Raw genomic sequence first — 27175 nt, 5'->3', positions numbered from 1 at the left:
GAAGGGAAGAGTCCGGCCAGCTGTGTGCACAGCTGGAGGGTGAGCTTTGGGGGTGCGCAGAGCTACTCTCACCACTTGTCTCTCTCTCTCTCCCCAGCCATCCCGTTTTATGGAGCTGCGGGCCGGGGCCAGCCCAGCTCCCCTGCTGCCTCCCGGCGATGCCGCTGGTCCCAGCGTAGAGAGATGCTCGGCAGCCCCGCGGAGCCTAAGCGCTGAGGCGGCGGCGGCAGCGGCCCCCCTGTGCGCCCCGGCTGACTACTATGGCTGTGTACTGCTATGCGCTCAATAGCTTGGTGATGATGAATAGCAACAGCGAGGTGACAAGCGGCGGGAGCAAGACGCCGCCTCCTCCCGGACAAGTGCTGCCCAGGGGCCCGGAGACACCCGGCAGCTGCCACCCGCTCCCCGTCTTCAGCCCGGTCCCCGTGCCTCCCCGTTCCCCCCGCCGTGGCCCCGCTTTCCTCTTCCCGCCAGTCGAGGAGCCCCTGCGGCAGCCAGGCAGCCCCGGGGGGCGGCGGGGCAGCCGGGGCGAAGAGGGGCAGCCAGGATCCCCCCCGGCACGGCAACTTCAGCGGGAGCTGCACAACGTCCAGGTGAACCAGAAAGTGGGGCTCTTCGAGGCACACATCCAGGCACACAGCTCTGCCACCCAGCCGCCGCGGAGCCCCCGGCCGTCCCGGCCCCGGCTCGCCAGCCCCACGGCGCCAATGGTGGGACTTGGAACCGGACCCCGGCTGCGAGCCTACGGGGAGAGTGAGGCCCCCGATGCTGGTGGGGTGCAGGTCTGGCCGAGCACTGCAGAGCCCTCGGGGGGGCCGGTGGTGATGGTGGTCCCAGCTGTGGGGGCGATGGAGCCGTCAGGACCTGCACCACGGCGAGGCGAGGTGGTGGTGGCTCCCACAGGACTTGAGGGTCAGTGCCCAGCCATCGGCGGGAGCATCCCCGCCGTCATCGTCACGGACCTGGGGGGCCCGGAGGAGGAGGCGGGCGCCGTGCCCCCAGGTAGCCTGCCCGTCCGGAAGCTGTCGTCGTCCTCAGCCTCTTCCACTGGCTTCTCCTCATCCTGGGAGGAGTCCGAGGAGGATATCTCCAGCGACCCCGAGCGCACCCTGGACCAGACACCCGCCTTCCTGCAGACCTTGGACCAGCAGAAGCCCCGAGTGGTGAGTCTTGCACCAGCCCAGGGAGGTGGGGCGAGGGCTGGCAGCATCCTCACTCCGAGGCACAGCTGCAGCGGGAGGGCAGAGGTCTGTCGCAGCAGAGGGCTGCAGAGAAACTTTCCGTTTGCTCAGCAGCGCTTGCGTTCCCTCACGTGAAAAGCTTATCCCTGCTCCTAGTCCGAAAATCCCCTGCTCGCAGGAGAAAGCAGCGGTACCCGTCCCACTGTGCCCGGTCCTCGCAGTGCTTCCCCAGCGCTGCCAGCTGCCCGCTGGCCTGCTTAACGTGCACCCTCGGACTGCAGCCTGCTGCTGACATGTGGTTACGAGCCTCAGCTTTCCCGCAGCACAGTTTCCCTGGGTGTTGGAGGTTTCCCATGATTTACATGAGCCTAAGGGAGAATTTATTTCCTCCTTGGAGTCGAAAATGTGTGGGCCAACTGTCTGTTAAAATTTACACTGGTGCCCATCACCATAGTATCTGTGTGCCTTGACATGGAAGCAAAAATCTCTAGAATTTCTGGTAATTCCCCTTTTGAATAAAACTTTTTGCTTGTGGGGTATCTTATATTTTAGGTAAGCATGTTTTTATTAGGTACTTACATTAAGTTCATTTGTTTCTGGATGTTTGTTTGTTGTGGGGCTGGTTGGGAGGCTTTCGGGCGAGAGAAAGCGTCAGTGTTGTACTACCCTTAGAGCAGAAAGGTCTACTTGGAGAGGAGGGCTTTGAGATGCTCTCCAAAGGCAGACACTCATGGGATTTCTTGCGTCACTTGGGGAGTTTGCTCCGTGTTTGAACGCTCCATGCTTTGCTCTGAGCTGTGACACCATTTATGCAGAGGGCTTTGAACCACTTTCCCCCAGTGCAGGGTGCCCACCATGAGGTTCGCCGACCAGCACGTGGGCTCTCCCATCCTCCGGCTGTGAGACATTGCATTGATTTGAGCTCAGCACTGGAGCCTCACACTGACAAACCCTGGAAAATGCAGGGCAACCCGGTGGCTCCTTAATTTTAAAGAGTTTGATAAAGGCCCATGAACTTTCAGTGATGAGGTTTACTATGTTTAACTTTCCGTAGACACACGATAGTGGAACTCTAGCTAAGCTCAATGACACGAGGAAGACCAGTCCAGGGAAACATCTAAGTCAAGTGAAGGTATCAAACTCACGAAGAACTGACAGACTGTGGTTTGTAAAACACTCAGCAGGCTGAAATAAATATCTTTGCTTTTCTACTTGTTTCCTCCTGTTCCAAGAACTCAGGCTCAGTTCTGCTCAGGATGGAGAATCAGTTGAGTAAAAGCACAGTTAACGAAGTTACGCGTCTGTGGCTCATCGTGTTTGCAGACAGTTTTGTATTTTGGGGCTCTCGACTGATGAATCAGCTTGCTCCCTTCGGGAGCTGCTACAGTCCCTCTGCTGATTAAATTCTGCTGGTTTTGTGTGCATGAGCTGTAGTAATCTCTGCTCTATTCTCCATACTAATGACTGTTCCTAGTGCCAGATCCCACTGATTTGCTGCTGAAAACAGTTTGCTGCTGGGCAAAACAATGCCTGATGCTCTTGTGGAACGCTTCCCGGAGCCTCGAGCTGACTCTGCGCAGCATCCCGTGGCCTCCCGCGAGCTCAGCCCGGCCGGTGGCGCGGCGGTGAACAGGCAAGGCTCGTTTGTGTTGCCAAAAGGCCTGGATCAGAGCGAGCTTCGCTCAGGTCTAAGATCAGAGTAACTCTGCTGGGCTCAGTGGGACTACTCCAAGCTAAACGAGGGGAAGATCTTGTCCAAAACGTGTCAGGCAGCCTGAGGAGGTGCACTTGATTTTGTGCTTCGGTGCTGGAGTCGTCTCAGCAGGAGCGGCTGGGCTGATTCACAGTGATGCTTTCCGCTGGGCTCCGCAGGTCCCGTGCAGGGCTGATCACTGGCTTTGGCAGGTTATAGTCAACTTCTCAGCAGGATCGTGCGCAAATTCCCAGTAATTCAAAGCTGATTCTTATAAATAACACCCAATTTCGTGTACCAGTTGGCAACATCTTTTAAATCCATAATGACAGCAGAAGGCAGCTACTGAAGCAGTCTCAGGTTGCACATTCATTTGTTTTCGTGAACTCACTATTTCCTTTCAACAACGCACACGGTCTGGAAATGAGTTGTGTAATGAGGGAGAATGTATGAGAAGCTCTCTCCGCAACTCACGCTTTTCCGTCAAAATAAATCCTGCGGATCCTCGGCCGACAGAAACCAACCTCGTGCCTCTGGGTCGAGTAGATAAACGCTGGGCAGGCAGAGCCCTGCCTGTCTGCGCCGGGTGCTGCTGGGGCAGGGGAGGGCTACTGTACCTGGAGGAGAGGTAATGAGGAGCGACAAGAAAGCAGTTCTTGCCGCAGATACGGTCTGCGCCGCACATCGCGCATAGCATGTTTACAGATTTGATGAACAGCAGGCTTGCTTCTGCCCTTCCTTTCTGGAGGCTGTCTGGCTTAACAAATCTGTTAGGGATGTCCGGCTGTCTATTGTAGTTCCTCCTGACGTACCCGGGAAAGGGGCAGATCCCTCCGGCTGGCACGGACTCGTCCTCCATTTGTACTGCAGGTAGGAAACGTCATTTACAGCCGGGCCTGCAAATTGGCCAGTAAGAAAATTACGTTGCCTAGCGAAAGGGAGGGAGGAAGCGTGGCCACTTTTTTGGACACCGTGACCTGGAGCAGCTCGGTGGCTGATACGGGCTCTGCCTTTGTTTATTGAAACAGTTTACTCAGTGCGTTGCTTGTCCCCGGAGCGCTCTGGTGCCCGGTGGGCTGCGCAGCGCTGCGATACAGTGACCCCGCCGTGATTATAGCAGTCTTCTGAAGTGCAGTGACAGTCAGAGCAATTTGATGTTTTGCTGTTGTCTAATTGCAAGTCCACTTAAGGTCTGAGTAAACCTCCATGTAAGGGCTTTCGCAGCTGTGGCTTTCCCTGGGCTCTGGGCTGCTGCCGGAGAAACCTCACGCTTGTTTATTGATGCTTGCAAGGTTTCAAAGACACTTGAGCAATTACACTTCTCGGGCTGTGTGGGAGGGATGGCCCGTCCAGGCAGCATGGAGGGATGGGGACACTGCGGTTTGACGACGACGCGGGGCAGCGCTCGCTGCACGCTCCCTGCGACAGCGATGCGAGCGGTTTGGGGAAGGAGCGGGTGTCTCCACTCGCCCGCTGCCCAAGCCGGGGGGATGCAGCGGCTCTTGGAAGGCATGTCTCATGCTGAGGGAGGATTTCTCCTTTCTGGCTGATCACACAGCTTGGGTGTGTAGGGGAGTGAGAAGGTGCTCCCTGTCCCAGGCTCTGAGTGGCACAGGTAGCCCGAGACAGCAGCCCGGCTCCAAAGGGGGATTTCACACCCAAAATAAGCCCCATTCTAGCTGTGACTCCCATTGACTTTGATGGGAAAATAGGAGTCTATGAGTTTTGCTGTTCCTGGGGGATCCTGTTTGCTCTTCCCAGGGGAGAGCTCATAGACCAAGGTGTGCTCAGCAGCAGGAGGCTTGGCCCGTCTTGGAAGCTGGTGGCACCCCTTAAGGGGAAGATATTCCAGTGCTGGTCATTACAATGAGTCGTGGTCATTGACCTAAATCCCCTAGTTTGTCAATTCCTCGGCAACTAGAGACAAAGCAACAGACAAGTGGGGGGGGAAAGGCAGAAATTGTGCAAGTGCATACTATAGAAAAATGACATGTCAAGGGGAAAAAAACCACCCTCCTGGAAAAACAGTGCAAGACACTGCAGTGTTCCTCTTCCTGGCTTTCCCACAGCCGCTGTGGAAACACAAGGACATACGGCAGAACAGTAATCAAGCGACTCTCGGTACATTGTGAAACCTCTGCTTCTTTCAACAGGCAGAGCAGCTTGCTCAGAATAAGGGACTTCCATTAACCTGTGCAAAACGGCAAGAGCTTTTGGAAAAAGCTAATGGCATTGCTGCTGACAGGCGATTTTTTCATTGATTGATTTGTTTGACTCACAATGGCCGTCACGCATTTCTGAAAAGAGCCAAGTTTAGATAGGGTTGGTGTCAGCCAAGGGCCTGTGGGACCCTTGCTTACTTCTCTTTGAGATGTTCCAAGGCGTGAGCTGACAACAGCACTCCTGATTTGTTCCTATAAAAGTCAAAGAAAATACGCTTTCATTCCCTTCCCTAGCTGTCACTGTGATCAGGAAGTCTCCGTGTAACAGAAACCATGACCACATGGCTATGGTGATGCATGCAAGCCCCTGAATGTATATATTTATGCTGACTGCGTGTATGTATTTTACTCCTTCCTCCCACCGTGTTTGTCTTAAAAGCTCCTAAGCTTACGAGCTTGTGAGTGGTATCACCAATTTAGTATCAATACAATGTCTAGCAGATTAGGGCCCCGCTTGCTTGCTCTGAAGAGCGACTGTTACTCTAGCAATGCCTACCGTTACCCAGGGAAGGTGCTTAGCACACCAGATAAGGAGGCTCCATCCTTTGGCAGCTTCAGCCCTGCTGTGGGAAGACTAGGAGGAAGAGGAGAACGAGGTGGACACCTCTGTGTTTCCACTCTTCAGAGCACCACGCTCAGCAGACCTGACAGCACGGCAGCTGTTGGCTGCTGGGATGAGATCGGGACCCCCCGGTGCTTGGTGGGCTGGGCAGAGCTTCGGGCTCTTCGCAGATGGAGGCTGTGCCCTCCAGGGAGTTCACAAAGTACCGCTCTCTATTTGGCAGCTTATCTTCTACCTACTCATGTGGCCTTCTCGGGGAGCAAGCAGCTTTTTTATGGGCTCCCACCCACCGAGGCGAAGCGAAGATGCTGCCATAACCCATCAGGAGACAAATGGTGCTGTTTCCAGTCCATTTTCATCAGCACTTTGAAGCTCATTAGGAAGGGTTTCTTCTGCTCACATTCTCCATGATTGACAGCACAGGAATTACATGGCACATAGCAGATCCTTTTCATAGAGGGACTTACTTGCTAGCGCAGCTGTCTCTTGCATATTGTGTTTCTCAAACAATTTCACACTGAAAGCATTCATAAAAAGTGGAAAAAAGCCCAAAGCACTTCCAAGGTGCAGGAAGAACAGACATGAGGCCCATCGTCCTTAGGGTCCCCAGCTCTGGGAACAGCCAGGTTTCCTCCCCGTCTGATGGGAATCGCAGGATGTCAGGAGTTTGGCAGGTTGGACCCTTCCGGTGTTACGCTGAATGTCCGCAGAGTGAAGTTCCCAGATCAACGGAAACTTTACAGTTTCATCTTTACCTTTTTAGAGCCTTGCAATGACAAAACCCGATCAAACCGTAATCAGCACCTGTCTCATGTTTTCCATATTATTTCTATAATGTGTTAGGACAGATTTGCATGCGAAGAAAATATTAGCACAGCACTGAGCTCTCGCATGCCATGCGATGACTGAAAGCCAGTGCTGAGCTAATGGTTTTTTTACACGTAAACCTGTTCTAACTCACTAGAGAAATAATGGCATCTGTGTATGATGTTAAATGTCGCTTCAGCTGAGATTAGTCTTCTGTAATTGTTAGAGATTATTTTTGTTTATACCAGTAGGTAAATTTGTGCAGTAAATTTGACCTGCTTTCTTCCAATGAATCCCAGCCAAGCTTTCTAAGAAAGATATGTTAATATTTAACAGACGGTAAAAACTAAATGTTAACATTTTCAAATCACTGAGTAACTTAGCAGCACAATCCCTATTCTCAAATGTGACTTTTCAGGGAATGTGGGCTTCCACCTTGCTGGGTCACTTGAAATGGCCCTTTTATAGAATTCGTCTTGCTCAGCCTTGTTGGATGTCTCCTCGGGATAAGTCTCCTCCTAAGGTACCTTTCTTCTCTGTTGACTCTGATGGGATCTCGAGGACTACTAGCCCAGGGGTCTGCTTAAGACAGAGGAATCTTTTCCTAATGTACTCGTGAATGTCTTCCATAAAATTTATCCAAATTTCATTCTTATTACATAAAACGCCAGGTCACGCATAGCCTGCACAATGGCTGCAGGTAGTTCAGGAAGCTGCTCTAGTCTGAGGTCTACCAACTTCAAAAGCAAGTGCCTCTGATTTGGCTTTTAAATCAGTGTTTAGGCAGCAAAATATGTGATTTGCTCCGTAACAGGGATGGTCACCCAGCAGTGCCTTTCGGCGTGAGTTGGCTTGAGTATGTTCAGAAGTTGAGGGGCTCCAGCTGCAGGTTTCAGTCAGGGTGTAGGTGCAACGAACGCGCTCAGAATTGGTGGAAGCTTTTCGAAAACGTAGATTGCAGCTTCTTCTTTCCCAGCCACGGTGGGAATTCACCACCGCAGAGCTGCTGTCAGGGCTGCGTGCCTGTGGAGATCCTCGCTGCCGTAGTCAGACGCAGGTTGCATTGACTGCTGAGTGCTGGCATTTGCTGCCCGTAGTTTCTCGTAGATAGGCAACATCAGAGTCTGAAGCCACTGCAAGCTGCTAAGACTCATATTAGCCTTTCCCTCTCACAGTATTTATTTCAATTTTACCATACATTTCAGCCATGAGAAGGAAGAAGGGGGTTTTTTTGCAGTAAAGAACGTTCTTTTCATTAATGACATGGAAAAAGAGGCAGCCTGGTAGAAGGAATTCAATTCTGCCTTCCAGATCTAAGATTTATTGCTAGCCAAAACACAAGGATTGCTTTTGGAATGAGAACTAGGGGGTAAAACAACAAGTGCTTAGCACTTACAACTTCTTCTTGTAAGCAGTACAGTGTATTATCTGATCAGCGCTACACAACAGGAACTGCATTAGCATTCAGCACTGTTGCGGTTTTAAGTAATTAGTAAAGCATCCCTCGTCTCCCTGAAAGACATATATGGGCTCTGGAGTGACATTTTAATGAGTTTGGTTCAAAGGACAGAATCAGATTGTCTCCTCACTGTTTGCTTCACACAGTTGATTTGCAGAGAGGTCGGCACCTGCAGTTGCCGTGGTGTGGACCTCACTGAATTTATGGGAGTTTTGCTCAGGGTTTCAGCCTTGGCTTCTGGGGTTTCATCCTGGGCTTTAAGTCTTGTACTTGGGGTTTTGGAAAACAGGGCTCTTGGACGGTGTGAGGCAGAGGAGGGGGTCTCAGCCTGCAGTCTTCACTGTCACAAAACTCCCTTCAGCCTGAATGCTTTGGGCTTTGCCCGAGTGAAGACCAGTATATCAACAGCAGGAACAACCAGCACATCGTCTTGGTAGGATGGCTGTGGAGCAGGCCTGACCCTCTCCCACCCCTGTCAGCGTTTGCAGAAGGGGCTGACAGACGTGACACTGCGTGGAAGTTAGCAGAGGGCTAAACAACCTACCTTCAGCATCACCTCCTCCTCCTCCTCCTCCTCCTCCTCCTCCCCCTTTGCTTCCTGTCCCTTTGCCCTTGCTTGGGCAATTCATCTGCAGCAAGATAGAATCAAAGAACCCTCTTCCTTTGCTAAACAATTCGCTTCTTTTGTTAGGGTCAGATAAAATGCTGATAAAAGCTGTTGTAGCTCCGCACGCTGCAGAGTCGGTCCTGGATGGGTTTTCGCCTTGCTCTCCCCTGCATGTATCCAGTTACATTTTGCTGTACATCACACGTTAAACTGGATTAATGAAGCAGAGACGTGGTCCCCACGGGGTTTTTGCCTGTTGATGGGTGCAGTGCTTCAGAGCCTTTGGGGATAGGAGTTTTATAAACGGAAAGATCTGCAGGGTGACTTTTTGGGAAGTGCGTTTTAGGGTTGGGTGGTTTTTTTCTCGCTTCTCGCTAAACAATCTCCGATCCCTGCTGCCTGGGAAAAGGGCAGGAGTGAAGCTGCTCACCGCTGAGCCTTGTTCGTTGCAGCCGTACTTTGACAAGGCATTTTGGAGAGGCATAGGAATAGCTTTTATCCCAGTGAGCTAAATGCATTCAAAACATTTTCGTTAAATGGGTACTTAGATACAATGGTCGAGGGAGCCCGTGTGTACCCCTCAAAAGAGAGAAGACCAGGGTGCCGAGGAGGGGCAGGGGCGAGGGGGAGGTGGGCAGGCTCCTTCTCACCGTGCGGACCATAGGAATCGCTCTTCCCGCAGCCGTAAGCCCCCTTAGATATCCAGGGGCATCCTCCCACTGCAAGCAAGGTACAGAGCGTCGGGGGGAGAATTAGCAACATGTCCAAATGTAATATGGTTGCTATTACGGGTAATATATATTTAACACTCTGCGGGGACCATTCAAGCCTGCATCTGTAGGAAGGGGAAAAAAGTCAGGTTTGCTTTTTTGGCAGACTGCGGATCAGAGAGTCCAATCTGCAATCTCTCTTGGTCTGTTTTATGTGGGTGGGTTTTGTTAAGTTGCAGGCAAAGTTATTGCACCCCTAGGCTACTCACATTAAGTGTTTCTCCAATTTTAGCAACATTCTTTCCAGGCTCAGCTACATTTGTTTTTATCTTCTCTATGGCAATTGATGATCTAAGTCTAAAATGTATAACTCCGCAGGATCTCCTGTTATATATTTCTTCCACAGCTGTAGCTGAATCAGGACAGTATAATCCAATGACATGTTGTAATGCCTAATGCTTTCTTTAATACATGCCAGATTAAAGGAGTCAGCAAAGTTTACATATCCAAAGTAATAAAGTTAAACAATAATAACGACAAATCCTGAACCATGATTATATCTTGAAAGCGTTGGGTTGGTTTTTTGTTTTTTTTTTCCTCCTATCTTCTCTGGTCTGGCTAAAGTCTGTTTATAGGAAACTCAACAGGACAGATAAAAGATGATGAGACAAACAACTTAATCCTTTAATAATGTCAAGTGGAAAATCCAACAACAGATTGGCAAGGAACTCAAATAACAACTGCGAAGTGGCCCTTACTGAGGACTACAGACCTAGTTTAAAAAGCTGAGCTTGGGATATAATTAGACATGAGCCTGAATCAGTGCCCACAGGTTGAAACATTTCTTTGAACTCTGAAGTGGAGCCCAATTCCTTTTTTTTATCCATGCCTTCATAGCATCAACTTAGCTTCACTGAAGCCAGTTCAGCATCGCCTCGTGCTGCCCTCGGTACCCACACAGAGTGACTGTGAAAGGCCCCAGGGTGGCATCTCCACCTCTGGGTGCTGTTGCCGATGGGAGCATGGGAGAGCAGCGAGTGCGTGCTGCCCAGGTAGGTGCCTGCCGTGGCACGAGGAGGAGAGCTGGGCACCCCTTGCTGGCACCGCGCTGGCCTCTGCGTCCCACCGTCTCATCCTGCTCTTGCTGGGGACTGGCACGCAGCTGCACCCCCACGCAGCACCCCCCATTCCTGCTGCTTAGGGCAGTCTCGGGCTGCCGTTAATAGATACGCCTTGAAAGCAAGGCATGTGGTCGCAGAAGTAGGAGGCACTTGGAAATGCAATTGCCAAGCAGCTTCAGAAAGAGTGCGTTAATAATTATCCCCTCGGAGCTGTATTTACTTAGAGCTGACAGCCCTTCACCCTGGGGTTTCGTGGTGGGAATGTCTTACTGGGGTGGAGACCGGGGTGTCCGGAAAGGAAACAAAGGAAAGAGATTTTAGAACTGTGTCTTATCTCCATCCACCTGAATTACTGTTGTATTTTAAAAGAATATGTGAAACCCATTGTTTGAAAAACCCCTGACAAGTGTGCTCTCCCAGCTCCATTGTTTTAACGTTCTCCTAGGAATTTGTATATAAAATGTTCCCAATCCAGTTTATCTCTCTCTGCTTGACAAATCCTGTGCTTCCCTTCCGTACTTTTAGCAGAGTGGGAACTAACCTTGATCTTTTTGCAAAGCCAACAGAATTGCCTTGTCGGGTGTCACGTTGCCACCTTCACACACAAACAGTGCGTGTCGCAGTTTTCGAGCAAGAGGTACCGCCACTGAAAAAAAGTCTGCCTAAAGCTCATACGTTCAAGATGAACCTTTGGAAAAGCAGCTCTGAACTGAACCAGACCCTCTCTCGGAGGAGGGAGCAGCTGATGGCGTTGGGCTCTCGTGGAAGCCCCCTTGCACAGCAGGTTAAAACAAACGGTCTGAAGCCAGGGAGAAAAGACTTGGCCTCTCTCCTCAGGTCTCTGTTTCCTCATGTTACCCTTCGTTGCTGGAATGGCTTTTTCGAGCCAAGGAAGGCAGCGTGGGAGTCCAGGTGGTCGGAAGTGACCGTAACGTTGCCGGCGCCGGGACGGTAACGAGCGGGAAATGCAGAGGTAGCACGATGCCACCTTGTCTGTTCTTGTCTGTCCCAGTATTGTACAGCCCGACCAGCTCTGATATTTGGTCTTTGAGCTTTTGGGCAGCTTAAACGCAGTTCCAGATCCCAGGTTTGTTCTCATGAATGGGAGCCCTTCCCAGAAGGGAGAAAGCTCAGAGGAGCCTGTTTAATGTAGGCTGATCTCATGTTTGAGCATACGCAGGAGTTGACCTTTCAGCACTGAAATAAGATGTGATGGGAATAGAATAAATCACAGCCTTGAAAGAAAAGCCAAGTAGCTTAGACTTGCACTTCAGGAGAAGGAGTCAAGGTGGGGAGGCTGAGAGGGCTGCAGAGGGGCCGAACGACAGAGTCAGAAAGCGATCTTTCAGCAGTGGGTTTGGGGAATCTTTGCAGAGCAAGCCTTCAGAGGAAAGGCTGTTGAGATGTGAAACTGAAATACAAGGTGGTGAGCCCTGGAGGTGAATTTTAGTGGGGTGGGTAGGTTGGAAAGACTCTGTTAGGGATGTTATCCTGAATAAATCTGCAAGACTTACAGATAGGTTGGATGTGAGGACTGAAAGAAAGAGATCCAAGTTTTCCACTTGCTAAAAGTTTCAGGGTAGGAGCAAAACACTCACAAATGAGAGTGGTAACATTTACACTCGCATTGCAAAGGCATAAATTGCTCTACGAATTGCCAGGCTGTGAAGAATCAGGCTTCTGTATTTCATTGCAAGCCTCAGAGCCGTCAAGTCTCCGTCGAAGCCAAAGCCAAAATTTCTGTAAACTTGCTAGGAGGCAGCTCCGAGCCCTCATGGTACACCCCCTTACCTTTCAGGGGCCTGGCGTTGAGTGCAAGGTTTTTCCAAGACAACCAAAACTCAAAGCACTCCCCTAATACCCAGAAGCCGTAGCCCGATGAGGAACTCCCTTTGCATGGTGGCTTCTGTCGGAGCCCGACCCCCAGTTCGGTCTCAGGAGAGGGTGGCTCGGGGCTTTTTCAGGTGGAGGGTCGGGCTGCTCGGTGCCGCAGAGCCCGTCGCTGCCCAGAGAGATGCTGGGCTTTGCCCTCCTGGCCTGCTCTTCCTCCGGACCATCTGTGCTGCGTCCCCAAGGCAGTCGGACCCCCAGCCCCGTCCAGCCAAACCCCGGCAGGACAGAAGATTGTAGGAGCTGGCTGGAGCTGGAAGAACAGTTTTTTGGCAGAGAGTAAATTTTCCAGCAAATGTCAAGGGGAAGGGGGAGTCAAAATGATTCACAAATTCAAACACATTTTCTGAATAGTTCTGGCCTAGAAAAAAATACAGAGGTGGGGGAAGAAGGAGGGTTGTTAAAAATAGCGATGCGTGTCATTCTGACACTTTCAGAATGAACTATTTCATTTTGGGAATGGTTTGTTTATGTTTTGCAAGCATTTGAAATGTAGATTTGATTCAAAATGGCATTTTTCACTTAAAAGTTGACCTCACCGCTAAAACACACTGAAAGAAGAAAAGAGAAATGGTTTTTTAGAACTTACATAACCCGAAATGAAACACCTCCTTTTACTTTGGCTCCAGATGAGACGTTTCACAGTTTTCCTTCCACAGCCCCACCATTTCAGCTGTTTTCAGCCCAACCTGCATGTCTCCTCTCCCCCAGTTTTTTGGTTGAGCTCTGATGTAAAATAATCCGTGCTCCATCCAACTCCCGTGCTGGCCAACCCTTAAGTCTAATGCCATGGAGCAAGTATTTTAGTTTAATCTGAGGTCAACCACACTTTGCTGTGATTCAAAGTGAAACCTGTGGTATCGAATGAATAAGAGCTGTAGGTTTTGTAGATAACTGGCAGCTTCTCCGGAAGATGCAATGTTGAACCTCATTTAGAAAAATAACCCAAACTCCTGGGGCCCTGAAATCTCATCTAGCAATCTTCAGAGAAGCCGGAGTTTGCAGGCAGCTGAATGGCAGACTTTCACTCCCCCGACACTCACACTGGGCTCATTCAACTGATTCATTAAAGGGAAACGAGCAAACAGCTAGTAATTACTTTGCTGTAGCCAAAACGTGCCGCAGAGTTTCCCCGGACAGAGGGGAAGGAACATGCGTGTTTGCTATACGATGAGCCGTCCTCAAGTTTTCTGTCCCCCGCTGTGTTTTCTGCCTTGTTGGGGCACGCCGTGCCGTTTCCTCAGCTGGAGTCCATCCCTTGGCGTCCGGAGCGGATCCTCCTTTGCTGAGATATACCTTGGCTGTCTTCTGAGCCCCTTCCCTCTGTGCCTTGGGAAGGTTCGGGCACAAAAGAGGGAGAAAAAAGACGCTGCGGTGTGGGACGGCAAACTTTTTAGCAGCAGTCCCTCTTGGGCAGGGGCCATAGGAAAGACCTTTTCCATTCGTGGGAAGATCCTGGGGTTTGTAAGCATTTTTCTGGCCCGCTGTGATTTTAGCGTTGCGGTGTGGACAGGACACGGCCGTTTTTATCGTCGAGGGGTGTAGAGGCGAGGGGCTGGCAGTGGCCGAGCGGAGGAGCGGGCTGTGCTCCCTGCTGACCCTGGCAGCGGTGGGAGCCGGGACGGCTCTCTGCGGTGGCTCTGGGTCCCTTTGGGGAGCGATCAGTGCCTGCAGCGGCACGAGGAGTCGAGGCTGGCGTGCGTGTACCAGCTCGACACCAGTCTTGACCATGCATTCACTGTTAAAACATAAGCTCTCCCCAAAATAATGAGGATTGCCTTAAAAACCACCAAATGTTTTGGGGTTTTTGTGGAAGCGCTGTGTTTGTTCGATTGTTTTCCTAGTTTCTATGCCTTTAACTTGCACTTGGGACAATTTTTTGGTCTTCTCTGCAAGCCAGAAGGCTGGAAATATACTTTCTTTTTTAAAAATGAAAGCTTGAAGTCTCAGCCACCTGACTGCAAGAGCTGGGGACTGTGAGAACAAGGCAGGGCTCACGTTAAAACTGCAAGAACGGGCAAACGGACTATTGAAATAGCTGCTTCTCTCCGTCAAGAAATGGGCTGAATGGGAAGAAAGGCCAGAAGAGCAGAGCATGTAAGCGGATTCGGCTTTCCTGTAACAAACGGAGAACGCCAGCTCTCCCTCCCCACCCCAGCCAAAACAAAAAGCCCATACACAACTAAAGCGAAATCTGCCTCCCTGTTTGTATGGGTGTTGTGGGGCTTGGGATAGCGGGTGGCATTCCACTCTCCGCCAAAATTCAAACTCGTCTCCCAGGCGGAATCTGGAGGTAGGGCTGCGTATAGAGATACAAGCGGTCCCTGGAGAATGAGGCTCGTGCGAACTGCACACGGAGGCTCACACCGCTTCCCTGTCGATTTTTGGTATAAAGCACAATTTGAAAAGTGATCCCTTTTTTTACACATCAAGGTGGTTCAGAGATCTTTGACAGAAGCAGCTGCCAGGAGATGGGAAAACAGCTCTGACGATATTAAAGTGCTGCTGGCCAGCACTTCAGTGCAGATTGTAAGATTTTAGCAAAAATCTTGACTTTCCAACTAAACAATTGCATTTGGACAACCATCTATTAAAGGTTGTACACATCTTTTGACAAGTAATCCTGGGCTCTGACAGGGCTCAGAAAATAACAAGCAGGGTTGTTGAACCATCCTAAACCACCTTGTCATTGAATGGTGCAGAGGTGCTGTGTGAAGCGAAGCCAACTGTTCTCTAGCAGCTCTAAGGATATTTGGATTTCAGTTTACTCTCATCGGATACGCTGACACGTTCTCCAGTTTGCCTCTTGAATTAAGATGCTGCAGTGTTCACTTTTCTCCTTTCCGGCTGACAGGTATATGTCTCTGCTCCCCCGAGGGGAAGAAGGCAAGGATAGTTTTCCTGTTAGCGTGTCCTTAAAGCTATGACACGTTTCAAGGGAATAATCCCTGAAGCAGAGGCATGGATGTTGGGTGTATCCGTGGGCTGCATGCTTTTTGCAGGGTTAGCTTCAGTGAAGTTGCACCAGGAGGGCAGTTTTGAAGATTGTATACAACATGCAGATGGTCTTCTGGAGAGCAGCTGCCTTTGGAAAACTAGCTAAAACTACTGTTGGCGTAACAGAATTAGAATATTTCCAGGGTATAAAATTAAGGGAGGAAAGCAGCTTTACTGGCTATTGTCAGAAAACAGAGGCTTGCATAACAGCAACATTTTCCATATGCTATGCAATTAAGTTACTTGCTTGGGAATTAAATTGCGAGTCAGTTTAGACAGCGTGGCCAGCTGTAACATAACACACGTTACAACACACATACTGAATGTTATTACTTGGTGTCAGTGTTTATTGAGCGGAGTGGGGATTTGAGAAACAAGCTTTGGCCCGGGAAACGCTAACAATGCGATGGCACTTAACGTCTCTACGGCAGCAGAGCTAGCGTTGGAATTTTGGGGAATAAATTCTCCAAAGATAAAATACTTCGGAAAATACCTGCTAATCCCTTTAAACCCCTAAGACGTATTAATTTTCATATTGGGTAATGAAAAGCCACAGATTTCACCACTAATCTCGAAAATATCCTGCGGTTTTTGGAAAAGCGAGGGAGACTCCAGGTGTAGGTTCAGCGGCTGATTTTGCGGCGGCAGTTCCAGCTGATCTCACTGGAAAGTGTTTCTTTGCTGCTGTCTGCTGGTCCCTTGCTGTCTTCTTTTGCTACTGCAGGAGCCAGGGCCAGCGAACAGAGCACGCTGACTCCTTGAACTACGCTTCTCTCTCATTTTTATGGAGAAGTATCGACGCTCGAGAACGTCGCTTCATTTCAGTTGCAAGACTGGAGCGAGATCGGGCCGAATCAACTCTGTTGTAGCTCCGTTGAGCCCGGTGGGCTGACGCGAGGGATAAATCTGATCCAGAGTAAGACTAACACGAAACACAGATGGGCTGGGTTAGTGCGTTGTTTATATAAAGGGCTAGACCATGGAGAGCTGCCCGTATTGCAAAATCCCACCACCCCCAGCTGGCTCCATCAGGGAGCCTTTCGAAAGCACGGCACAGGCGGACCAGCGACAAAATGTGGCACAAAGACTGAATTTCCCCTCCTTTCCTACAGCAGGTCTCTTGCGCTCCGAGTTGAGGACCATGTTGGCAGCGGTGCACGGGCTCAGCTCACCAACGGTGCTGAGCCGGCATCTCAGGGAGCTGGAGAGGTCAGATTGCCGTGCGCTCCGATGGGAGTAAAGTTATAAATACGTTTTTGGAAGAAAAATAGGGACCATCCAGCAGAGCTATTTCTGACGACCTCAAAATAAAGTTAGAATTTGGGTTTTTTTTTTCTCTGTTCCTTAGCGGGACTGCTGAGCTCTCCAGCAGAACAGGAAGTATGCTGAGGAGCTGTTTGAGTAACCGGAGTCGTCAGATCAATGGAAAAAATGGTTTGAGTACATTTTGTGAAAGTGCAGCCAACAATTTTGAAATTACTGCAGTTTCTCGTCCTAGATCAGGGCTGTTGCTCATGCCAAGGGGACTTATGTCTACCACTGCTGTGTCTGTAAGCAAACAGAGCGTTTCTTTTTGATGATGTACACGATGTGCGCCCAGGGGTGAAGCAGAGATCTTTCCTTTGGTGTCCTTGGATCGCATTCCAGATGAGTTAATCTCTCAACGCGATCGGGATCCGAGTAACTTTGCAATGCCTACCATGCCATTTAGAAGAAAAATAAACTTGCTTTTACTGGGAGTTGGGCACGGGAAGGTCAGGGTAGGTGAGGAGGGAGGGAGAGGGTAAGAGACACCATTTTGCCGTCGAGGAGGAAGATGCGCAGTTCTCAATCTCAGAATTGAGGCTGGTCCTACATTTTAGTGACACTTGCAGCTTCTTTCGTGTTTTGCAAGCTCATCTGAGAATTGAATGCATGCCAAATTAATCTTTCAAGGGAAGCAGAGCTGGGTTGAAAATGTCTCCAGCACAGATAATTCAAAGGAAGTGCAACTTTTAAAAAAGCATGTGAAGTGCCTCTAAGAATCTACCTGCTTTTTCCTGTTTTCTTTTTTTTTTTCCTTTTTCTCTTTCCTCCCCTTAGTCCCACATTTTGCCTCTTTGCTGTCTCATCATGTCACCGTTTCCTTGAGCTTTTTTCCCATTAGTTGTTCTCACAGAGGCATACAAAGGGTTTTCGATCCCGTCACATGCTCCAGCTGGAACTGGAGCACGACTCTTTTCTGACTGTATTTTCTCCAGGATTTTGTCAAGTTTAGCTGCAGACGCTCCCCAGCTTTTCGCTGATTGTCTTTTCAGCTGTCCTCCGCTTGCGACACTCACGTTGCAGCCGGGCAAAGGCCGGTTCAAACTGCAGAGCGGAGGCAATGCCGTGAGTCTGGGGAGAGCGAGGGGCTGCACGGGTGCCCGCAGCGAGCGGGATGGGGTGGCTGTGGGGAGGGAGCGGCGCGGCGTGGGAGAGCAGGGCCAGGAGAGAGAGATAAGACGGACAGGAAGGGAGCAAGGGGAAAAGGCAGGTGGAAAAGGGAAATGACCGCGGAGGCCAGGAAGACTAAAGAGAATACAAGGGAAGCTGCGAAGCCATCTGGGAATCTGCTTTAGCCACGTGTAAATCGCACACGTCCTTGCGGCTTCCCCCTCCGCGCAGAGCAAACCAGCGCCCGGAGGAGGGCCGGGCAGAGCCAGGATGGCGGCATGCAGCTGCGTGGGGTGAGCCTGCGTGGGTGCGGGGCCAGGGGGGCATGCGGGGAGCAGCCCGGCGCAGGCGTGGGGACAGCCCCGCGCAGGTGTGGGGACAGCCCCGTGCAGGTGTGGGGGCACGGCGGCGGCAGGTATGGGGGCGAGGGGAAGCGAGTGGGTGCTCCGAGGGGAAGCGAGTGGGTGCCCCGAGGTGGGGTGCAGGAGCGGGTACGGCTGTGGCAGAGCTGGGTCCAGCGAGGACGGGGCGGAGGTTGATCGTGCCGCTGCTGTGTCAGCTCGTGGGCGACGGCAGGAGGAGAGACGGGTGCTGTGGGGTGGAGGCGGGGTGGGAAGTCGGGGAGAAACTGAGTGCGAAAGCTGATCAGGGGATGGAAAAGGAGGAAAGTGAAGGGAAAAATCACGTGAAAAGTTGCAGGTAGCGGGAAAAAGCGTCATGGATGGCTGGCATGGAAAGGCAGGGGAAAGTGAGGAGAGCTGGGGTAAAAAGATTTTACAAGCGTTTAATGATGTCTGGCGTGGGATTTGTGGCAAAGAGCTAGATCTGAGCCAGCCTCCCTGCGTGGGGAGAAACAGGCCCCTGCGGAGCACAGCGTATGTGACCTGCCTGCGCAGGGCGAGAGGAGCCCTGGCTGACTGTAAAAGGACTTAACTAGCATAGATGCGGCCATCTACACTGAACATGTCTAAAAATAGGTGAGATGAATCGCAGTCCCGAGGACAAAATGTTACAGTAAATGAATAGAAACAAATCTCGTGTTATCTAGCCGGGTGCATTCATGCCTCCTCCGTGCATGTGCACGCTGGAGGTGGGCACTCAGGTGCAGGGCTTGTGCACGTTAGGTGCACGTGTGAACACCAGCACAGACCTGGCTGCGATGTTCGTGTCTCATCTCTTCCGTGCAAAAGTCCTCTGCACCTCAAACCCTGAAAAATGGGGCCGTGATGCTGGAGCAGGCTGTAGTTCCTCAGGTGTCTGCAGTTTGTGTCATAAATCGTTCCTAAGAGTCTCAAGGAAGAGCAGGGAGATGTGCTGCAGCTTCAGGGGGGGCTGCTGCTGACCCCATCACTCTGCTTCGCGACGGAAGGGGCTGCAGGGTGAACCCAGACCCTCGCCTGGTCTTAGCTCAGCTCTGCAGGCTGCCTTCACCGGCAAGGGGCTCCTGGCTGCCGCTGCCAGAGCTGTGGGGGTTACTTTGCTTTAACTCATGCCAGGAGGCACCAGCGTGACAGGGAAGAAAGGCGCCCGGTCCCCGATGGTGCCGTTTGTCCCGCGCCACCTCCCCGGCTGTCCTGAAGGAGAGGGAATTTCTCTTCCCCGGTGAGAGAACCGGTTAGGAAAGAATAACACCACGTCTCCGCAGGGAGACCCATGGGACATGCCAAGAGAAACCGAGGCACACGCAGTTATTTCATGGGATCCCTCACACATGGACGGGGCTGACGCGGATGGTCTGAGCAGGGCATGGAGCTGGACCCATCTGCACTGGAGACGTCCTCTTGTCCCCCCAGCCGGCTCCCTGTAGCCCTGCTCTCCTTCCCCGTCCCAGTCCCCGAGCTCGTCTCGATCTCCAAAATTAGGTCTGCAGGTCCCTCACCTCATCTTTAAAGCTCTCTGTGCAATTAACGTGCGCAGGCATGTCCTTGGCCGAAAATGCCCCAAAGGATGGGCAAGGAGAGGACGCACGCAGTTTGACTGTAGCTAGGGCTTACAGTTATTCGTAGGAAAAGCTGTGAATGTATCTCTCTGCACCAAGAAGTGGCAGGTTGCTCACGGAGGTCGTGAGTCTCTGGTGCTACCTGAGCTTGTTTAACAGTCTCCACTATGGAAGAAGACAGTTTTGATCTAGTGATGGTGACGTTGGGCAAACGCTTTTAGTGCTTGGGTCTGATCACTCGTAATTGAACTCCTCTTTCACTTAGTCCTTTGCTGCAGGCTGCTCATTCTCATGCTGTGTGTTTCCTCTGCCTGCAAAAGCGCTTAGAGAAGCTTGGATCCCCAAGTCACATATTCTCTATATTTATGCCTCCTGGATGATTTTCCAGGGAGGCTCTTAATCTTACAAGTCAAGAAAGGACGTATATTTATCAGAACTAATACTAGCGAGGGGCGGATTTCATTCTCAGGCAGCAGGTGGGTTAAAAAGCCTTATTTTTGTGCAATTAATTTTGTAAGAGCTCCCTCCCCCCTCCTCTAGGCTTTCATTTGCTTCTGTGTCCGGGGGTCTCTGAAGACAAGGGTTTCTCGGGGCCAGCGGCCACCCTGAGATCCCTTGTTGGCAGCACTCGCCGGAGCAGCACAGAGGCGGCGTCCCTGGGTTTCCACGTTTGTGTTAGCTGTTGAAACATGTTGTCTCACAAGAGCTATAGGGTATCACCCCACTAAGTTCTTCAAACCTCTTCAGAGGGTATTAGAAACCCAATAAGCCAGTTTCTGATTACTGTAATAGTTTCCGGATTATTTTCTTTAGAAGCCTGGGTGAAACATGACTTTGTGCCTTCCTCTGTCAGCCCTCAGGCTGGAAGTGAAAAGGTCCTGGTAAAGAAGACTGAGGTCAGGAGATAAACAAAGTTCATACCTGGGATTATTTAGCCTGCAAACTAATGGGTTTCAAGTGAAATATTTAAGATCATTGTGAAAACTCTTCCACTCCTGCCTTTCTACTTACCCTGTCCAGTAATAAGACGTACAGTTTGCATGATGAAACTGCAAGGATGTGCACACAGACTTGGAGAAGAAATGAATTGTTGGCTCTGCGCAGAGCTGCCCTGGGGAACTCCCTGCTGCGGGATGCTCCGAGCCCACCCGCGCTGAGCGGAGCAGGGGCTGGAGGACTGCCCGAGCCACCCGCTCGCAGCGTTGCGGGCTGAGATACTCAGCCACGTGCGGCATTTCAGGAGCGGCCATATGCTGGTCACGCAGAAGGAACCGGACAGGATTTCTGCGCTACGTGGGCAGCATTGCACAACAGCCTCCGTGGCTGATGGGCCGGGGCCGTCTTCGTGCTGAGGCTCCTCTCCGTGCTCTGGCGATGGGGAGGGGGCTGCAGAGGCACCGCGTGGCCCATGGCGAAGGCCCGCAGCTTTCTGCGGTGGTGAAAGGCTCTAGTCCAAATGAGAAGGCAGCTGTTCATGCTGCCTCATCTTCCTGTGAAACAGGGACACGGCTGAGAGCAAACACGCCCGATGGCGTTTGCTCTGATCTGGGCTGTGTAGGCTGTACTGCTGTCAGGGCTGAAACGCCAAACAAGAGCGTTTGCCCGGTTTTCTGTTGAATACAGCACCTGAGAAAGCGAAAGCCTTAGGTTTGGTAACTCTTGAGACCTAACGTCACAAATGACGAGCCCCAGGCGCGTCGCACAGACTAGCACTAGCCCCGTGGCAGTGGCAGGCGCCGCAGGAGCCGGACCCAAAAGCGTGTGGTTTTTTTTCCCCAAAGTTGGTGTGAGCTACAGCCCATGCCGTGCAGGGCTTGCAGCGATGCTGGGTGGCTGCTCCCGGGAGGGTGCTGTCAGAGGGGCGTCTCTGAGCATCCCGCACCGACGGGCTTAGGGGGCAAAGTCTTCCCCTGGTGTGAAGTCCCCGAGAGCTTTGGCCCAGCTCTCACATTTGCACCAGCTGAGGATCTGGCCACCATCTCAAACGGTCACGTAAATAATGCGCGGCTTGAGCTATGTTAGAAAGCCCCACCCTTTTCCTGCAGTTTTAATTAGAGGGGCTGTGCTGCTTGTGATGCTTTATTGTAACAGAAAATGAAGAGAAACGTGGAAAAACAAGGTAATAGGATTTTTTTTTAAGGTATGCAGCTGGGCTTTTTGTCTGGGGAGGGGGAGAAGATACGCTTTCTTCAGCAGGTGTTTTTAGATCACTTTTTTTTAAGGAAAGAGGGCCTAGAAATTATTTATATGGCCTTAATTATGGTTATCTCTAAGGAGGAGTTTAATTGGAAAAGATCATGTGTGCACTGGCTGAATATTTCCTCACTCCTGGACGGCATATTCAAATCAAAATAGATTTGTGTGCATATGTCAGCTGACTAACCGGTAGCCTGATGTTTCGGCAGGACCGATGCTTGCACACCCTCCTGTCCCAGCTGTGCTATTCAGCCTCCAGAGGCTGTCATGAAATAATTCAGCTTCCAAAGGGCGAGCTCAGCACCGCTGGGCTGACACGGTGGGGCTGGGTGGTGGGTCATAAGGGAGCGAGAAGAGCCGTGGGGATCGTGTGGACCCTGCGTGGGTGACCGAGCAGCAACCACGCTCGGTGCCTTCTCAGGCCGAGAGATCTCAGGACTCCTTTCAGAAGCGGCGCGGCATGATGGCTCAGGTGACCGTCCCCTTCGGAAGTTCACGTTGGCTGGCTGTCCATCAACTCCTCTTAGCTGTGTTGGAATTTTTTAATCCGTCTAGTTCTGCTCTCAAGCTTCTGTACTTGCTCCAGTTACATCAAACACTGCGACAGCCTTTAAAGGTGTGCTCAGGACCATAGGGTTCCCCAGGTTTCTGCATACTCCACAGCAGCGCCCAGGGACTGAGCAGCACCGGTCCTGGACCCCGAGGTGGTTTGCGCATGGCTGCGTGTTGCCCTCTTAGCCCAGGGACTTGACTCCTGCTCTGTGTAAGGAGTGAAAGTGTGCTGGAACTTCACCAACCGCCCCAGAGATCGCTGTGAAGTCTTTAAAGAAATCCAGCTGAACCTGGCTGCCGGGAAAGTCTCGGGACTGGAGTAAGAGCGGTGTATGGGATAGCTCTGAGGAACATCAGCAGGGCTTTCCGGCAGTAGGTAGTCCACCATATGCCCACATACGGGAGCTGTGCAGATGAGGTGCTGGAGCTGTGCCCCAGCTTCCGATCCGCAGGCCTCCGTGCTTCATCTGGCTGGCCTGGAAAAAGCAGGATTAGCAGGTACAGCTGGGCGATGGGTTGGTGCAGGAGACATTCTGAAGGGTGAAACTGATGCACCGGCACCAGAACAGGGAGCTGATGGGGGGTAGGTAGCAGGCGGCACAGCCAGCTTGCAGCCCCAAGGAGTCTTGGGGACTGACACGCGTCATTATTTACGGGGGAAGGCTTTACTGGGATCGCACCGCCTGCTTTCTGAGACCCACGCGCTCACTGTTGTTCCTTACCGTTATTCTCTTGATTTGCGTAGTCCCCGCAGCCCTGTTGGATGCTGCTACATGTTGTGTGCCGCTGGGCTGCACGGCCCCGTCGGAGGGGATGCGCTCCCCACCCTCGGCCTCTCCTCCGCCGGGGTTCCGGCAAGCGGTCATCTTTTGCGTCCTCCGTCCAGCAAATGGTGTTCCTCCCGGGTGGGCTCTCTGACCCTGCCGGCTGACAGCCCCCGTGTTTCCATCTGTGCCAGGATTTCCACGGAAATTCCCCTGCGCTGGGATTTTCTCCTCCAACCGGTGCGACTGGCTCTTTTCAGCACCCCGTCCGGCTCCGCTGCCTACGCACAGCCAGAGCGGGACAACAGACGTCGTTCCCGACGCCCGGCGGTTTGCTGGGATAGGCAGCCCCGGGCTCTGCGCTGGGGAGGAGCAGCATTTCTAATCCGGCAGGACTTTAATCTCTTTCAACTGAGGGTCTGTACAGCTCCTTGCAATGATTAGCTCTATGAATGACAACGCTCTATAATTTGGCTAGCGCTGGGTCTTCTCTTTCAAGGATCGCCTCCCAAAGCAACTGCTGGAGGAGCAAACAGGTGAAGTCTGACATAAAAGCAGATGTTACAGGGGTGTGTGACCGCAGAGATGTACATTGCCTCGCGCTGAGGGGAGTCCTTAACCTCTCATGCAAGAAGAGAGAAGCAGTACGTTTCCTTCTTCTGGTGGCGGCTTGCCAAGGTGAGCAGGTTAGCACCGATAAAAACATCTCTGCAACCCTCAAACTGGGGCGTACGGGTTTCCTCTTCGGATTTTGCATTTCTCTTGCAGCCCCTTTCGGCTGGCCTGAGGTGCAGTAACGTCCAGGTGGAAGAGCCCTCGCAAGGGTGATTGTAAATGACTCGAGGAGGAGCAGGAGCGCGAGCGCACACAGCCGGGCACGGACAACACAAAGCCCAGAAACCTCACCTCCTGTTATGGGAGATGCGCGATGTTTCTCGGCATGGTGTTGCTCTCGCCACGCAGCTACTTAGCGTCCTGCAGCCGCAGGGGGTGGCAGGAATAGCTCCCCAACGCCTACGGCGCACGCGTGCCGCAGCACACGTGCACGCACGTCTGCAGATGCAGTGGTCACCGTCGTTGTCGGTGCTTGGACCTTCAGAGCCAAAAATGTGAGTTTTTTGTCTTGGCACGAAGAACACGATTTGAGAAGGGATTTAGATGTCCTTTGTGCCGTGGTGCAGGGTGTGGATGGGGACAGGAACTGTTGTATCTGAGCGACCAGAAGTGACATCCTCCCCTGTCAGCTCCTGCTCGGTGCTGTGAGTGCCTCCACCCCCGCATCGACAGTGCCTGCATCCTATTTACACCACGTGGACCCGATTCCAAAACTTATTTCAGTTTTCCCTCCATCCTTACTGGAAAGCAAAGCTCTCACTGAAATTTAAGTGCTTTTTTTTCCCAAAAAGAACGGTTAAAAGAAAAAAGACTTCAGGGTTTGGTCCAGTACGAAGGTTGCTTTTGCTTTTAGTTTCACAGAAGTTACAAACATCCCTAGTTGCTCTAATAGTTGAGGTCAGAATAGAAACACACTTCTTTATGGGGTGGGGGGAGTGGGAAAGAGCTGGTGAATCTTTAAACCCGCAGCACCTCTGTGGCTCTCAGCAAACCTGACACAAAAAGCCTGCTCATTAGGATGGCTGGTCATGGACCGGCCCGCGGAGGTGCGGGTGGCATTCGTGACCAACCCGGGGCTAGGCAGCGTGTCCTGCATCAGCACCCCGTTTCAGAGCGGTACCCGGTTCTGCTTGACGTCTCACCGCGGCCTGGGGGAGGCTGGCATGCTGGGTGCACAGGGATGCTCCGGCGCAGGGACCCGTCTGGGGAAGCTCAGGCTCTTCGGTTGGGACCTGTGGTACCTCCATTAGCAGGGGACATCCCGCACCGTGAGCGTCTGCCCTCGGGTTTCTCTGTTAGCGGTAAAAACTCTCCATCTAGGCATTGGGGATGCTTTGTTCCCATGCCGGGATTGCAACCTGATGAGGTCTTGTTTTCATGGAGGGGCTGGTAGGGGTAGTCAGGTGTCTACAAATGTGCTGTAGCACTGAAGGCAGCCTGGGATGGGAACAGCTTCGTCCTTTGGAGGAAGCTCAGTGCCAAAGCCACAGTTTGCGGCAGGTCTGCATCTCCGTAGCCCTCTCCCTTTGCCGTTCTCCCTGTCCCTGTGGCAGCTCCGGTGGTAAAGCCACGGCAGCCTGGCTGTGACCTTCAAGCCCCGGTGCCCACCCCTGGGAAGCGTCGGACGCAGCCCCGCGCGCGGGCCGGTGGGCGGCTGGGGGGGCGAGTAGGCAGGCACAGGGGTCCTGCCGCAGCTGCGCTGGAGATGGGGCTTGGCTGAGATGAGCCACAACGTGAAGCTGGTCCAGCCCAGCTTCACCTGCTGCCCTGTCACCAGAAGGGTCGGGCACACCGCCCTGCCAGCACCCCTGCTCCACCCGTGACGCCAAGGAGAAGCTGTCCCAGGGCGGATGAGTCGGGTCTTGGCTGTTGCGCGTGGTCGCTGCTACCAGGGACCTAGCATCGCTTCCCCGGATTTGGATTTTTTCCTGAGCGTTGTGCTAGTCCTGACTGTCCTCTTCCCTTGTCTAATTTTCCTTAATTGCTTTTATTGCCCTCTCTCCCCGTCAAGTCAATGCCATTAAATCCAGGCACCAAATCCAGAGGGGTGCTGGCAGTGCTGATTTCCTGGGCAGGCTCCCGAGGGCTCTGCAACCTCCTTAAAAACCTCCGTCCTTCAGTGGAAGCGGTCTGGCTGCTTTTGTCAACCGCTTTGACTGCAGCCATCGGAGATGCCTTCTGTCTTTCAGGATTCATAGAGTTTCTTTGCCTCTGAAATGCAGAAGGTTTTATTAGATGTTACGCATTTCTACTATAAGGTCTTGGTGGTACTAGATCATCTTTTCATCTTTTCTGTTGTACAGGATGTACCACAAACAGGCCCCGATTCCTGTTTACTTTAAACGCTATCGCAGCATTACTACGTAGCCTTTCCTGATTATTTCTCCTCCTCTGCCACAGGCCTTCCAGGATTTTAAATGCTGCTTATTTATACGTTACACAAGCCAAACATTAGCTTTTATAATCAATACGGTAAGGAGAATCGAAATACAAACTTTTCCAATAGAAAAGAACTTGATGTCATTTTTCTGTCCAGATTTGAGTCCAGATGAGTGAGGAGGTGGATATGGCCTCACCATGGCACTGGGGAAGCCACCCTGCTTTTTGGGAGCCCCTGGGGAGGAGCAGGGAACCGGGGGGTGAAAAAAAAAGCAGAGCTTCCCGGCATCTTCTCCCGGCTGATTTGGACCTCTCTGTACTTTTATTTAAACGAGACCCACCAGGCTCTCAATACTTGTTGTCATGAGCACGTTTGCGGCCGTGGCGAGTGTCTGGGGCAGGCGCGGGAGCCCTTTGCTGGGAGTTGTGGGGCGCAGCCCCCCCAGATGGGGATAGAGCACACCGTCTCGCTTCCAGGGCTCGCAGCTCTGCGGGAATAATCGCATCCTGGGCATCCTTGACGGCATCCCTGTTGGGCAATCAAAGTGCGCTCCATTTTAGAAATGAGGAAGGCTTGGCAGAGAGGTCAGCATTTTCTTAAGTACCCACTGACTTTGGACTCCTCTTGTTTGTAGCCCATTTTGAGACGGGCAGAGCTGAAGAGCAGCTATTGATTTGGACAGTGCTTCATGCTCTTAAACACTGCCCGAAGGGTCTCAGCCCTCCACGCTCCGTTTTAGTGACCCTGAGGTAGAAACGCTGGTTTCAGTGAGCGTACCCAGTGCCTGCAATGAGTTTAGGAGTATCGTTCAGAACTCCCCTCTCCTCTCTCCTCAGCCCGTAGACTCATGCCGCAGTCTCCCAGGCACACATGGCCCTCCGTCAGGCAGCCTTTAACATGATTCCGTAACTCGTTTTTGTTCTTCGTGTCTTATTTATGACTGTAAAGTATGTTTCTCCCAGTCCAGCAGAAAACAAGTCGATGGAGAAAACAATATGTGATTCAGTTTGCAGTGGTGCATCTAATTTACAGGAACTGGCTCCTTCGTACAGTACGTGCTGTGAA

The 27175-nt window shown here is 51.9% G+C and overlaps 1 protein-coding gene across 1 annotated transcript in view; it reads left to right on the top strand.

Annotated features, from left to right (window-relative positions):
- The first annotated feature begins 260 nt into the window (after nt 1–260).
- Nucleotides 261–27175, top strand: part of ITPKB (inositol-trisphosphate 3-kinase B) — a 68285-nt gene continuing 41370 nt past the window's right edge. The window contains exon 1 of the mRNA XM_059832897.1: nt 261–1163. Within this exon, the coding sequence (XP_059688880.1) occupies nt 261–1163 (903 nt within the window). The remainder of the gene's footprint in view (nt 1164–27175) is intronic.

The sequence above is a fragment of the Gavia stellata genome, chromosome 2 (assembly GCF_030936135.1).
Source record: "Gavia stellata isolate bGavSte3 chromosome 2, bGavSte3.hap2, whole genome shotgun sequence".
Taxonomy (NCBI): domain Eukaryota; kingdom Metazoa; phylum Chordata; class Aves; order Gaviiformes; family Gaviidae; genus Gavia; species Gavia stellata.
This window is presented reverse-complemented; position numbering and strand designations above follow the sequence as displayed.